The sequence below is a fragment of the Mangifera indica genome, unplaced genomic scaffold (genome assembly GCF_011075055.1).
Source record: "Mangifera indica cultivar Alphonso unplaced genomic scaffold, CATAS_Mindica_2.1 Un_0001, whole genome shotgun sequence".
Taxonomy (NCBI): domain Eukaryota; kingdom Viridiplantae; phylum Streptophyta; class Magnoliopsida; order Sapindales; family Anacardiaceae; genus Mangifera; species Mangifera indica.
The window spans coordinates 1,819,887-1,833,932 of NW_025401093.1; the positions used below are offsets into that span (position 1 = coordinate 1,819,887).

At 29.6% G+C, this 14,046-nt stretch overlaps 2 protein-coding genes across 24 annotated transcripts in view; one reads left to right on the top strand and one right to left on the bottom strand.

Annotated features, from left to right (window-relative positions):
- LOC123205058 (probable disease resistance protein At4g27220) overlaps positions 1–14,046 on the top strand; it is a 100,612-nt gene that overhangs the window by 27,014 nt on the left and 59,552 nt on the right. For 4 of the 10 annotated variants that reach the window (XR_006499721.1, XR_006499722.1, XR_006499724.1 and 1 more), the window contains exons 1-2: positions 10,239–11,717; positions 12,044–13,944. The exons of 1 other annotated variant lie outside the window; for it this stretch is intronic. Coding sequence is in view for 3 of the 9 variants with exons in the window: in XM_044621865.1 (XP_044477800.1) it covers positions 10,784–11,717; positions 12,044–13,944 (2,835 nt within the window). In the remaining 6 variants the exon portion in view is untranslated. Of the gene's footprint in view, positions 1–10,238; positions 11,718–12,043; positions 13,945–14,046 lie in introns of those variants that run through there. 5 more of the 10 variants (XR_006499723.1, XR_006499718.1, XR_006499719.1 and 2 more) reach the window with 2 other exon arrangements.
- On the bottom strand, positions 2,482–4,484 carry LOC123205065 (mitochondrial inner membrane protease subunit 2-like). 14 transcript variants are annotated; one of them, XR_006499739.1, is made up of 4 exons: positions 4,322–4,484; positions 4,034–4,169; positions 3,877–3,949; positions 2,482–3,530 (listed from the first exon to the last, which is right to left on the bottom strand). XR_006499739.1 is itself a non-coding variant. In XM_044621877.1 (4 exons), exons 2-4 carry the CDS (start codon positions 4,181–4,183, stop codon positions 3,332–3,334), a joined length of 303 nt encoding a protein of 100 aa, XP_044477812.1. In that variant the 5' UTR covers positions 4,184–4,237; positions 4,322–4,482; the 3' UTR covers positions 2,482–3,331. The 14 variants fall into 14 exon arrangements, 4 of the variants coding, with proteins under 4 accessions (XP_044477812.1, XP_044477810.1, XP_044477814.1 ...); XR_006499738.1 differs by having other exon boundaries at positions 4,085–4,169; positions 4,322–4,478; XR_006499733.1 differs by having other exon boundaries at positions 4,085–4,237; positions 4,322–4,476.

The following is a 14,046-nucleotide window of genomic DNA, read 5'->3' on the forward strand; positions in this document are numbered from 1 at the left end:
GGATGTATCAATAAAAGCATGATCAGATGATCCAGTATTTTCAAAGTTGCATTAGCCCAAAGACGTTGAGCTAAAGGAAATAGTCGAAAGAATGTACCCGTTGTAACTTATAAAATAAATTCCACTTCAAATATACAAAAAATAGTCTTAAAGCCAGGCATAGGCTGGAGTTCACAGATTCTCTTTTGATGGAGATGCAGACAACGAAGCTTGTCTATGAGTTGTTGTCCCTTTGTGCGTTCACCCCATATTATTTTGAAATCATGCTTTATAGTAAAGCTGAATTTTTGAACAAAAATGAGGATGAAAAATCAATTTTGTTTTACCTCCAGAAATAAATCAAGATGAGTGGAAAACTTTCGTGCTCAACTTAGTAGTGATGAGAATTCTATAGACACTAAACATTTTGATAGTCCCAATGGAAGAGATATGGAAGTTGCTGTTTCTAGTTGGGCTGCAAATAATACTGAAGGGGTTAAATTATCTTTTGAAACATATGTCATTATGTATCAAATTTATGGAAAACAGAAAGGGGAAGGGAAGCCTTAGGCTATTAATAGAAGTCTCGGTGCAAATAGTTTAAATCCGCTTTGTTCATGATACAAATTACTCTTGGTGTCATGGTGTTTTTGCAGTTGCTGACCTACATGTTTTATGAGAGATTATTGATCAATTTAGTTGAAGTGTAGCAACAACTTTCGACCTGTAACCTTGAGGATAAGGTGGGACTGATTGACGGGGTAGTGTTGGAGCCCTTATTATTGAAGTTTATTCATGCAGGTACAAAGGAGAAATTTTCAATGGAAGTTCAGATCCAGCATTGGAGAAAAGTGGTCCTGGGAGATCCATGTTAGCAGCTCCAAATGTTGACACCTGGCTGCTCAAGAATGGAGAGCATAGTAGAGTCAGTTGGAGTAATGAATAAAAAGGGAATGGGGAGGATTGCATGTATCAAGGAATTGTCTAGAAAGTTATTCTTTAGAGAGTACTGACCTCTCAATACAACCAGCTTTGAGTAACGATTGTTGATGAAAAATATCGTTCTTGAGTTCCATTTTTGCCATTTATATTATGTTTTTTCCTCCAAATTGTGTTGTGGAAATTCTGTTGGAGTTGTGTATTGAGAGTTCACAAAAAAAACAGCCAGGTTCTCATCAATGGTAAATGTTGAATTCATCGTTGGATAATTGTTCATATTGGAAAAAGTACTAATTAATTAAGACATACAATGAATTGATTTGGTTTATAAATGTAGAGCTTCTTGTTTTCTTTTTTTCTTTCAAATTTAGACAAGTATTGTTCAAATAAAAGTTCTTACATCCGACTTTGCTGATACCTTAATATGAATTCAAGTGACCAAGGTGAACATGTAAAATGTTGTCATGATTACCATTGTGTTTGGGACTTATTTTTCCAAATGCCTTAGATGGATATTTTTATGGTGTTTTGTTTTAGCATCAATCTCTTTTCCTTTTTAAAAATTTTAATTACAGCGAACACTACTGTTGCTATATATCATATTTGTTACTCTGCTTATGCTTGCCTTTCTGTTTTGCTCCAGTATGTTGGCTATAGTCGTTGAAAAAGATGTTTGAAACAAAGAAACTGAACTGGCATTTCATCAGTAGCTCAAACAGCAAAGGCAAATAGAAGACCTCAACTCAAAAGGATTTTTCTCCTGGCTACCTATGCAGAACCAGCAGAGTTCAATGAGCTCAAATTGGCTGGAGTTTTAGATTTGCGGATGAAGCCTATTTGGTTGAGTGCCTAGTTCTACTGGTTGCAAGAAGCTGTTAGAAGCAACAAGAAGTGGAAAGTAAATAGAAAGAAATAACTTAATCCCAGTTACCAAAAGGGAAACAAATACTGGTGGTGGATGACAATAAGGTTAACAGGGGTGGCACAAGGTGCTCTAAATATATATGGAGCAACAGTTCAGTGCCTTTAAACCACCCCATGACTTTGATGCTTGTTCCATGGATCCACAAATGCTAGATGGGTAATTAACCTTTTCTTTACTTTTCTTTTTGTCTAGTCTAGTTCTATGTTATTATACGGCCATTTTACTACTAGTTTTACTCGGCTTCAAGACTGATAAAAACGTTTCATCAAAAATTGCAAAGATTTGATGCTAACCGAACAAGCATTTTGCTAGTTTTTGTAAACTCTATCACAATTTCATATACACAAACGTTCAAGGAAGTTTTCAAATAGAAATATAATCCACCTCAGCAAGAACAATGTGTTTTGTTAATTCCTGTCTAAATTTAGTTTATTTTTGTTAAAAAAAAATTACAAGATCATACCATCAAACTAGGACAAACTATAATTTTTCAATTTGGTTTGATTTGATTGGCGATATTGTCAATTTTTTTTTCAATTTCATTTGAAAACTTCTTTAAACTAGATCAAACCAGATCATGCATACAGAATCTCAACTATTTAAGATATTAAAACTACTAAATAAATAACACTGTTTCACCCAGGAATTAAAATCAATTATATTGAACTCAAAATCCATTATTGAGTTGATTAACTTGACCATTAACAATATAAATAATGTACAAATACTGTCCCCAAAAGATTACTTCTTTCTTATTCTTGCTTAATAAACAAAATCAAAGAACAGTCTAAAACTTTCAAAAACTCAAGGGATCTCCAAAAAATGGTTGCCTTGATCAAATGGTAAAGCATTATAAAGGAAAATATGTATTCTCGCTACTAAAAGTATCAACTACCATAACCTGATTAGAAAGAAGAAAGTCTGTCTGCATAAATATTTCTCTTCACTGCTCCTAGTCTTTGAGGAGGCCATACGATATGGGTGATCCTTCGTTGAACTAGGCCCAAAGGAATCTGCCAAGAACAGCTCGCTTAAGTAGAAAAAAAAAATTGCTGAAGAGAATCAATTAGCGACTATAAACTTTTAAAAATAGCAGTAAATAATAAATCAGGAGGATCTAAACAAGTAAGTTGGATTGAAATACTCTGCTTAAGAATCCTGAGATCTAATCATAAGTAGGGTTGAATTCGAACCAAACCAAACCCTAATATGAACTACCTCGCATTCAGTTCCAATCCTAAATAGTCTGTTTGAATTAGAATCGGCCGAAAATGTTGTCGATAGTCGCCAGTCAAATGAATAATACCATTGATGGATAAACAGTGTTTCCAACTGGATGCATAGTTGCCAATAGAATAAATCGTGTTGCCGGAGGGAGATTCAAGCCCAACTCAAGCCGAATTACAGAATTGAAGTTCCAACTCAAATCAAACTAAACACTAATTTGAGCCAAGTTGGCTTAAGTCGAATCCAACCCTAATCATGAGATTATTCATAAGTATGATGCTTTGAAGAACTTAGTGGGCCATAAGTTCTTGACTCCATGCTAGAAGAAGGATTGTCTCCCTCGACCCAACAATGTCCATCCGGATCCTTCACAACATCATAAGTACTGTGAGTTGCAACCCAGTCACCTGGCGAACCAATAATTCTCTTCACATGTTTCTCTTTGTGATTGCGAGGTGATCTGCAAAAATTTGCAACTACTAATGTCAGATTCCAGCATCAAAATTTTGCATCAGTGTATGCTTCACCAGCTTTGAAATGAATCTCACTGAACATTTCAACACCATCGCATAACAAAATTCTATAACAAGAACCAAAAGCAAAGAATGATGTTCAACAGAACACCAAGAATGTATAGAGCATATCATATTAAAAGAGTCGTTCAATTCAAATCCATTTCAAGTAAAAAGAAAAAATCATTTTACATTTTCTTCGCTTAAAACATGTGCAATAGTTCACTGAATTCGCATAATTCACTAATAAAGTATAAATATTTCTAAGCATCATATCAAAACAAAACGACTAACCGAAAAACAATCACATCTCCATGTGAAAACTTGTAATTTCCCAGACAAAATTTCTCAACTAGAACATAGTCATCTGCACGAAAAAACTACAATCAGAGAATGAAAATTACCAGCAAAAATCTTTTCAAAAAAAAAAAATTTCGGATAATGATCCCACAAAAGAATCAGCTCTAGGATTAAAGGTGGGTGCCATAGATGCGCCGCGTACCGGAAGAATGCTAGCATAACGATCTGAAAAAGTAAGGCCTATGAGTCCGAATGTGAAGACCTTCTTACCAAAGCTCCATAAAAAGCTGTGAGATGCCATACAAAGATGAAATTTCTCACAAATTGATGCATTTCAAATGAAAAATGAAACCTTCTGCAGCTGAAACTATCAATATCAGAAGAAATATAACAAAGCCCAGAGACAATTTTGTTGACAGGCAGATAGATATGATTATACCTTCATTTAAACTCATAAAATTGGAAACAGAACGGGGAATATTAAGAACAAGGGTTTAGGGTTTATCTTGCGGTAAGGGAGAATAGCAATGCCTAGGCAGAGCTCCGTCCTGTTCGGGCCGGACCTTCGGCCTTTGTTATCTTTTTTAGCAGTGTCATTTAAGCCCATGAAGTTTGAAGCCTGCCAACAATACTTTACAATTTGAAAAAATATTTACATATAAACAAAGTTAGTTTATATGTATATATTTTTTAACTCTCTCTATCTTGAATTTAACTCAGTTTTAAAACGGTTGAACCTCTTAATTAGAATCAAGCCAAGTTAGTTTTCGAGTCTAAATCAGTTCTGTTCAGGTCTAACTCTAAAGTTAAAAAAAACCTTTCTCCTAAATTGAATTGTTGAAATACTTTTTGGTGAATTTCTTTACATTATTGTTACTATTATAGATTTAGTGATATTATAATGTCTCCTAAATTGGAGAAATTCAAGTTAAACATGTCCTAGAAAAATCATTCACAAAAATTTAAAAAAATCACAAAAAGTTTCAAGAAACAAAAAGACGTTTCTTTCATTTTCAATTCTCATGAATTCGTTTCTAAAATGTCTCCATTTAATCAAGTAAGTTTGAGGCTGCAGGCAAATTCATCCATTTTTTTGGTAATTTTATTTATTTATTATTTTATTTTATTTTTACTGAATCGGAGGTTTTTCACTCCAGAGTCTCGTTGTGACTCCCAAAGAAAGACGTTTGGTGGTTCAATGAGACGCATCCAATTTTTAATTTAATAGTATTAATTATGAATAATTAAATATTATTAGTTAAATAATAATTTTATTTTTAAAATTAATTGTTTTAATTATTTACAAATTTAAATTTAAATTTTGAATAATTAATAACTTATAAATTAATTTTGCGTCAGACCTTAGGTGGAAATATGTCTTTTGGCCTTTAAATTGTTGTCCTGCAGACTGCATCTCTTTCATAATCTAGCAGTTATCATGAAATTATTTTTGAAGTCAGTTTAATTTTAATTTTTTCATTGTTGTCCTCGTATTTATTACTATTTTATTATAAAATACGATTTACAAATAAAAAATAATATATATTTTTAAATATATTAAAATTTAATATGATACGATATATATAGATAAAATTAATGAAATAGACTAATATATATTTTTAACTAAATTAGGTATGTAATTATGGATGAATACAAATTGAACCAAGGTCAAACACCTCTTAATTCGAGTTTGACTCAAATATAACATGATTTGATTTGATTTGATTTGAATTGATGGTTCGAATTCAATTTGATTCAACTCAAATTAATGGTTGGAATAGATGGGTCAGACTTGATTCGATTCGACTCAAATTAATTGTTTAAATTGATTATTCAAACTCAAATTGATGATTTGATTTAACTCAGATTGATGATTCATAGCTTTGTTTGGTTTGGATTTATGGTTTTAATCGATAATTTGAATTTATGACTTGAGTTTATAATTCAATAATAAAATGATATTATATTACCCAAATAATATATAATTGCATATTATTTATTTCTTATTGCATTATTTTTTTTGCATGACAAAGCTCAGCTATAATTCTTAGGCCATACTCTTTCTTAACTAAGTTAGTAACAATATGAAAGATAGTTTTAGTTTTTTATTTATTTTTTAAAAATGTTTGTCATATTAAATTGAATGGAAAACAAAATAAAAATATAACAAAAAAATTTTAACTTATTTATTATTTTTTAAAAAATATATATTATATGATATGATATTATATATTATATAAAAAATTAAATTTTTAATATTCAATATGATATACGATTCGATTATCATAATTGTCTTATTCAACTTTGAATGTAAAATTATAAATAAATAAATATATATGTATATATATATATATATATATATATATATATATATATATATATATATATATATATATATAATTATTTAAAAAAAGTGACCGTGAATGTTATTAACATTATTATTAAATTTTTAATATATAAATTATATATAATTCATTTATCGTAATTATCTTACTCAAATTTAAATGTAAAATTGTAGTGATATATATATATAAAACTAAAGTTGTAAGGAGTATACCTTAGCTAGAATGATACAAAAACACATGGAATTAAATTATGCGCAACTAATTTGTTAATTAATAATTATATAATTCAATAATTTAATGCAGAGAAAGAGAGCATCTTAAGGCGTTTGCTCACAACAATTATTGATCATATAAGACAAGACTATCACTTTAATGGATTATTAAAAAAATTGCAGAATTTTCTTCTACGTCCTCTTCTTTTTTTTTTTTTTTATGATAATAACTTGTTGGGCGAAAACTCTTATATCTTTAACTTTCAAAAATCTAAACACGCACCTATAACCAAATTTTTATTAAAAATTTTATTTGAGATTAGGGGTAAAATCTTTATTTAGCAAAATAATTAAAGTTTTATCATATTTTTCTCTCTATATTTAAAAACTTATATTTTCCCCCAACCCAAGGTTTGGAAAGTGACAAAAACCCCTTAGGGTTTGTTCCTCTTTCTCCTATGTCGATTTCTCCTTCTCCAACTATCGGCCATCCTCCCTTCCCTCCTTTTCTCTCCCTTGCCTCTCCGACCGTCTTCGGTCGATTGTACTCCATTAAATGAATGTAAAATTGAAGTAAATGTGACCAAGTATGAATACTAATTTATATATTTATAATGATATATTATTATATGATGAAGTGATTTTAAATAAAAAATAAAGTAATACTCAATTATATGATGACACATCATCTTTAGTAAACAAATGAATATTAGTTGATCATTCACATTGTTTTACTTATATATATATATATATATATATATATATATATATATATATATATATATATATATATATATATATATATATATATATAAACTATTTATATTAAATATGAATATTAATTTGTATATTAATATGATGTGTTACTATATAACTGAGTGATTTTTAAATAAGAGATAAAAGTAACATTTAATTAGATAATAATTTATTATTTTTATTATACAAATTAATATTTATGATTCATACATATATTTATACTTGGATTTGTATATACATAAAGGTGATCCATTTTTAATGAATTATTAAAATATTTGGGCAAATCCATTTTTTATTTTTGATTGCTGAATTAACTTTTTCTCTTTTTTTTTGCATTATGTTTATGATAATAGTTTGGTGCTTTCAATGTTTTGTCCTTTTAGCTAAGTGAATTAAACTTTTGTTATGCAAGTTGCCTTTTCTTTTGACAAAAAAAAAAAAAAGCAAAACCATAATTCAATATTTAAACACCTGATTTTTTGTATTTTTCACTCCTAAGCTTATTCAAGCATGTTAGGTATTGCCAATCATAAATTCAAAAAGCCTTATGTTTAGAATTTTTATCTTAATTCTTTTTTTGTATACAACTTCTTTAGTTTCACTCTCTGTTATAATAAATTTTAAAGACTTGAATATGTTAGTTAGAAAGTAGGTTGTGAAAATTATTTCTTGCTATCATGAATAGGGATAGATACGAACTGAACTAAGTCTAAATATCTTTTGACTTAAGCTCGTTTTAAATAAAAAATAATTTGACTCGAGTTCATCAAACCAGTATTAAGGGTGGTTTAAGTTCAATTCGACTTTAATTCAAATTTATCATTTAAATCCATGATTCAAATATATATATGACTCATATTTATAGTTCTAACTCTTAACTTATTAACTAAACAATGTTGTCTAATAATTACTCAATATAATTTGTATCGAATCATAAGTCAAATTCAAACTGAATCTAGGCATCTACCTAGCTTGCTAGTCAAACCGAATTGAACTCTTTCTATTTCAAATTCAACTCAATTTTAAAATGAGTTGAACCTCTTAATTCAAACTTGATTTAAATTCAAACTAAACAAATTCTAACCGAATTAAATCAAGCCAAGTTAGCTTTCGAGTCTGAAATAGCTTTGTTCGGGTCAAACTCTAAAGTTAAAAAAACCTTTCTCTTAAATTGAGTTATTAAAATACCTTTTGGTGAATTTCTTTGTATTACTGTTATTATTATAAATTTAATGATATTATAAGGTCTCCTAAAATTGGTGAAATTCAAGTTAACATGTCGTAGAAAAACCACCCATATATTTTTAAAAGAATTCGCAAAACGTTTTGAAAAACAAAAAGACGTTTCTTTCGTTTTCAATTCTCATGAATTCGTTTCTAAAATGCCTCCATTTGATCAAGCAAGTTTGAGGCTGCAGGCAAATTCATCCATCTTTTTGGTAATTTTATTTATTTATTAATTTATTTTATTTTCGCTGAAGTGGAGGTTTTTCACTCCCAAGGGCAGACGTTTGGTGGTTCAACGGGGCACGTCCTTTCAGTCTCTCTGTCAGATTCAATTTCATATTTGCTTACATCACCAATTTTTAATTTAATAGGATTAATCATGAATAATTAATCAAGATTAAAGTGAGTTAACAATTGTATTGCGGGTTAAGATTAGGGCGATCAGATGATTTGTAATCATCATCGGATGAAGACTGGTTTTCTTTGTTTAGGAATAAAGATAAGTAATGATAAAAAAAAATTCATGAAAGATGCGTCAAAAAAATGAGAGAGAAAGTGAAATGAATAGAAAAAAATATTAAATCTTAGAGAGAAAAATTTCATACTTAAAAGTTTAATTCAAATAAAAATTATTAATTTTTAAAATTTTTAAAAATAAATAATATTTTATTAATTAAATGATAATTTTTTTAAATTAATTATTTTAATTATTTATAAATTAAAATTAAAATTAATGCAAAATTAGTTTTGCGTCAGACCTTAGGGGGGAATGTGTCTTTTGGCCTATAAATTATTGTCCTGATGCAGTCTACATCTCCTCCAGAATCATGCATTATTCATTTGGTTACTTTAATTTTGTTTTGTTCATTGCCGTCTTACTAACTTTGAATGTAAATTGGTGGACCTAAATAGCTAATTTCTCATTCTAAATTATTGTCCCGGAGACTGCATCTCTTTCATAATCCAGCTGTAATCACGAAATTATTTTTCAAGCCACTTTAATTTTGATTTATTCATTGTTGTTATCATATTTATTATTATTTTATGATATAATATGAATAAAAAATATATATATTTTAAAATTATTAAAATATAATATAATATAATATATATTATATTATTCGTTTAACTTAAATTAATTATTTGAATTGATTGTTCACCCAATCATATCTATTTTCTTTTACAAAGTAAAAATGATTTTCTTATTATAATTGGATATTTAATATATAATTACATATTATTTATTTCTCATTTTATTATTTTCTTTTGCATGACAAAGCTTAATTATAATACTTAGTCCATATTATTTGTTAACTAAGTTAGCCACAATTTGAAAGATAGTTTTAGTTTTTCATTTATTTTATAAAAACATTTATAATATTAAATTGAATGAAAAACAAACTAAAAAATATAACAAAAAAATTTTAATTTATTTGTTATTATTTTTTAAAAAGTTTATCATATAATACGATATGATATATGATACAAAATATTAAATTTTTAATATATAATATAACATATAATTTAAGTATCATAATCATCTTACTTAACTTTAAATGTAAAATTACAGTGAAATAAATAAATATATATATTTTTTAAAAAAGTGGCCGTGAATGTTATTAACATTATTACTAAAGCTGTAAGGAGTTCACCTAAGCTAGAATGATACAAGAACATATGGAATTAAATTATGCGCAACCAATTTGTTATTTAATAATTATATAATTCAATAATTTTTAATACAGAGAAAGAGAACATCTTAAGGCGTTTGTTCACAACAATAATTTATTGTGGAATCAACTTTTTCGTCCTTTTATTTTTTTTCATGATAATAATTTATTGCTTTTAATGTTTTGTCTAATTGGATTAAACTTAAGCGGCAGGTGTGAGGCAAAAGCTGACACGTCGGATACGGGCAAATGTCGCTATTGTTCTGCAGTAATGGCAGTGACCCCACTTTACTCTCCCCCGTCTCATCGCTACAGCACGGCCTCACTTAAATTTACAATAAAATTTCTAACTTTTTCTTGTAATTAATTTAATATACATATTATTTCCAACTAATATATGTAAAATTTACTCCTAAATTGAATTTCTTTTCATAACTGTAATTATTATAGATTATAATGTTCCCTGAATAATGCATGAAGTTGTTGGCATGTTGCTTTCTTTGTTGACTAACCAAACATTTTAAGTCTTTCATCTTTATCTCCTTTAAAATAATTTAATTAAAATTACCAATCAATACTACAAGTGTCCTGTATCTCTTTGATCCTCTCTTCTTTTGATCTCCGAGTTCTCTTTCCTTTTCATTTTTTCCTTCTAATCTGTCTGATACCAATTCTTTCCTTGTGCTTGAGAATGGAAGAAACTGCTGGGAATGCTGTTTTAGAAGTTGGAAAGTGCTTAAGTGCTCCGATTGGCCGTCAGTTTATGTACTTGTGCAACCACAAAACCAACTTTCACAATCTTAAAAAAGAAGCTGGAAAGCTGAAGGATGCAAGAGATGAGGTGAAGGCTAAGGTTGTTGCTGCTGAAAATAATGTGGAAAAGATCAAACAGACTGTTAAAGACTGGCAGGGGAATGTGGATTCCACCATCGAAGAAACAGACAAGCTGATTCAAGAGAAATCAAACAGCAGTTGTTTCAACTTGATCACTTACTACAAAAATGGCAGGAAAGCATGGAAAAAGCTGAACGCTATAACTGAACTTCTTCAGGAAAAAGTAACATTTGCTGAGGTTTCTCTTCCTACCGCTCACGAAGTCATTCGGCTCACTAACAAAGATTATGAGGAATTTGAATCAAGAAGGTCAGTTTTCAACGATGTGCTGAAGTCATTAGATGATCCTGAGGTTGGAATTATTGGGGTTTATGGAATGGGTGGAATTGGTAAAACTACACTGGTCAAAGAAGTTGGTCATCAAGCCAAGAAAAACCAGATCTTGGATGAGGTGGTTTTCGTAGAGGTGTCTGATAAACCAGATACTAAAAAGATTCAAGATGAACTTGCGCAGCAGTTAGGTTTGGAATTAAAGAAGGAGGCTGAACGAGTAAGCAAGTTGTTTGAGAGACTGAAGAAAGGTAAAAAAGTGCTTGTAATTTTAGATAATATATGGGCAGAATTAAATTTGGAGGCTCTCGGTATTCCTTGTGGAGATGACCGTGGGGGATGTAAATTATTGCTGACAGCGAGAGATCTTACGGTATTACGGAGTATGGATTCTAAGAATAATTTCTCGATGGGTTTCTTAGAGGAAGAAGAAGCTTGGAGCTTATTCAGGAAGATGGCAGGTAATTTCTATTTACTGTTATATATTACGTGAAATAATAAAAAGTAAATTTACTCTAGAAATTAAAAAATAATTGTATTAATTGCGCTAATTAAACTTCAAACTTCAATTTCTCTTGTCATATATCAGTTTTAAAAATAAATTTTAAGAATTGAATACAAATTTTGTGTGCTTGTAAATTAATTAAACATCTTTTTTTAGTTCTTAAGATGTTCAATATATACTTCATAAAATTCCGATGTTCAAATGGGATCAATTTTATTATATTTGAAGCATATAGAATACATATCTCTGCCTATTGATCTGCAGTCCAGGGTCCCCTTGCAGGTGATGTTGTTGATCAAACAAATAAGCTGAATACTCTACCGAATGATGTGTGCAACGAATGTCGAGGTTTGCCAATTGTCATTACTACAATAGCAAGAGCATTAAGGAATAGGAGACATCAATCTCAATGGAAAGAAGCCTTGCGAGAGCTAAGAATGCCTTCTCCAACAAAGTTTGTAGGCTTGCTAGAAGAGGAATATTCGAAGATAGCATTAAGTTACAATTATCTAAAAGGTGATGAGCTTAAGAAAACTCTGCTAATCTGTAGTCTAATGAAAAATAATACTACCATTTCAGATTTGTTTAAACTCATTATGGGTTTAGATATATTAAAAGGAGTTAATCTTACTATGGAACAAGCACGAAATAAGCTGGAAAGTATTGTCTATGAACTCAAGGAATCTTGTTTGTTGCTTGATGATTCAACCAGTGAAGAGTTTTTCATGCATGATGTTGTTCGTTCAATTGCCATAACAATTGCATATAAAGATCATCACGTATTTACAGAGCGAAATGACATGGTGATGGAATGGTCAGATAAAGAGCAATTGAAAAAATGTACCAAAATCTCACTAGTTGATTGTAATATGATTAGTGAGATTTGGTCTCAAGGTTTGGATTGTCCAAAACTTGAATTTTTCAGTACATGGATGAAAGGTTCTTTTGAAATCCCTAAAGATTTTTTTGTGGGGATGGGAAACCTCAAGGTTCTAAGTTTCTTTCACCTAGATGAATTGTCCTTGCCAACATCTCTTGGTCTTCTCACAAATCTTCAAACGTTATGTTTGGATTATGGCACATTTTCAGATATAACATTCATTAGAGAGTTGAGAAAACTAAAGATTCTTAGCTTGCGAAGTTGTGAGATTGAACAGTTGGCTGAAGAAATAAGTAAATTGACTCAATTGAGGTTATTAGATTTAAGTAATTGTTGGAAACTGAAAGTTATAGTACCGAATGTTATATCAAGCTTATCCCGATTGGAAGAATTGTATATGAGCAGATGCTCTATTTTGTGGAAGGTTGAAGTACTTGAGGAGTTGAAGCATTTATCCAAATTGACAACTTTAGAAATAGATATTTCAGATGATCAAATTTTACCAAAAGACTTCTTCTCCAAAAAGTTGGAAAGGTACAAAATATCAATTGGAAATAGGGCTATTAATTTTGGTGGGTCCTACATATGTGTTGCTGATAAGTTCATAGAGGTTGAAAGTTGTTGGTTTAATAAGCCTACTTCTTTAACAACGTTGAAACTAAATCTTAATTCTTTCATTTGGCAAGAGGAATTGCAGTTGTTATTGAATGTTGAATTCTTATGTTTAGAGAAATTGCAGGGTATGAAGAATGATCTCTCTGAATTAGACAAGAAGGGTTTTTCTCAATTAAAATATCTCCATGTCTATAATAATCCCAACATCTTGTACATTGTTGACTCAACAAAGTGTATACCTCATGATGTCTTTCCACTCCTGGAGTCTCTGATTGTTTTCAACTTGATTAACTTGGAAAAGATATGCTATGGTCTACCCTCAACAAAGACTTTCTACTACTTAAAATTTATAGAAGTAAAAAGTTGTGATAAGTTGGAAAATATCTTCTCATTCTCTGATGCTAGCAGAAGCCTTCCACAACTTCAATTAATTAAGGTGGAAGATTGCAAGAACTTGACTGAGATTTTTGCTATTGAAAGTAAAAATAAGTCAGACAAGAATGAGGTAATTGATAAGACTGAATTTTGTCAATTACGCTTCTTGACTTTGATTAATCTTCCAAGGATTGCAAGCTTCTACTCAACATCGCAAAAGACACAGAAAGAATTGACAATTAATTTGGAGTCCAGTGATATCGATTCGCAGGATGAGGAAATTGATACTGTCATACCATTTTTTAAAAAAAAGGTTTGATTTATGATAGTCTTATCCTAATTTACTATATTTCTATATTTGAATATCTCTAAATGGACTTCATTTTAAGTTTTATGCTATTTTTTTTAATGACAT

Excerpts from the sequence above, each read along its gene's own strand:
- LOC123205065 (XM_044621877.1), bottom strand. The coding sequence starts at position 4,183 with ATGGCATCTCACAGCTTTTTATGGAGCTTTG. Across the intron at positions 3,950-4,152 it reads CAGCTTTTTATGGAGCTTTG|ATGACTATGTTCTAGTTGAG; the intron begins GTAAGAAGGTCT and ends TTTTTCGTGCAG. Across the intron at positions 3,531-3,876 it reads GGAGATGTGATTGTTTTTCG|ATCACCTCGCAATCACAAAG; the intron begins GTTAGTCGTTTT and ends AAATTTTTGCAG.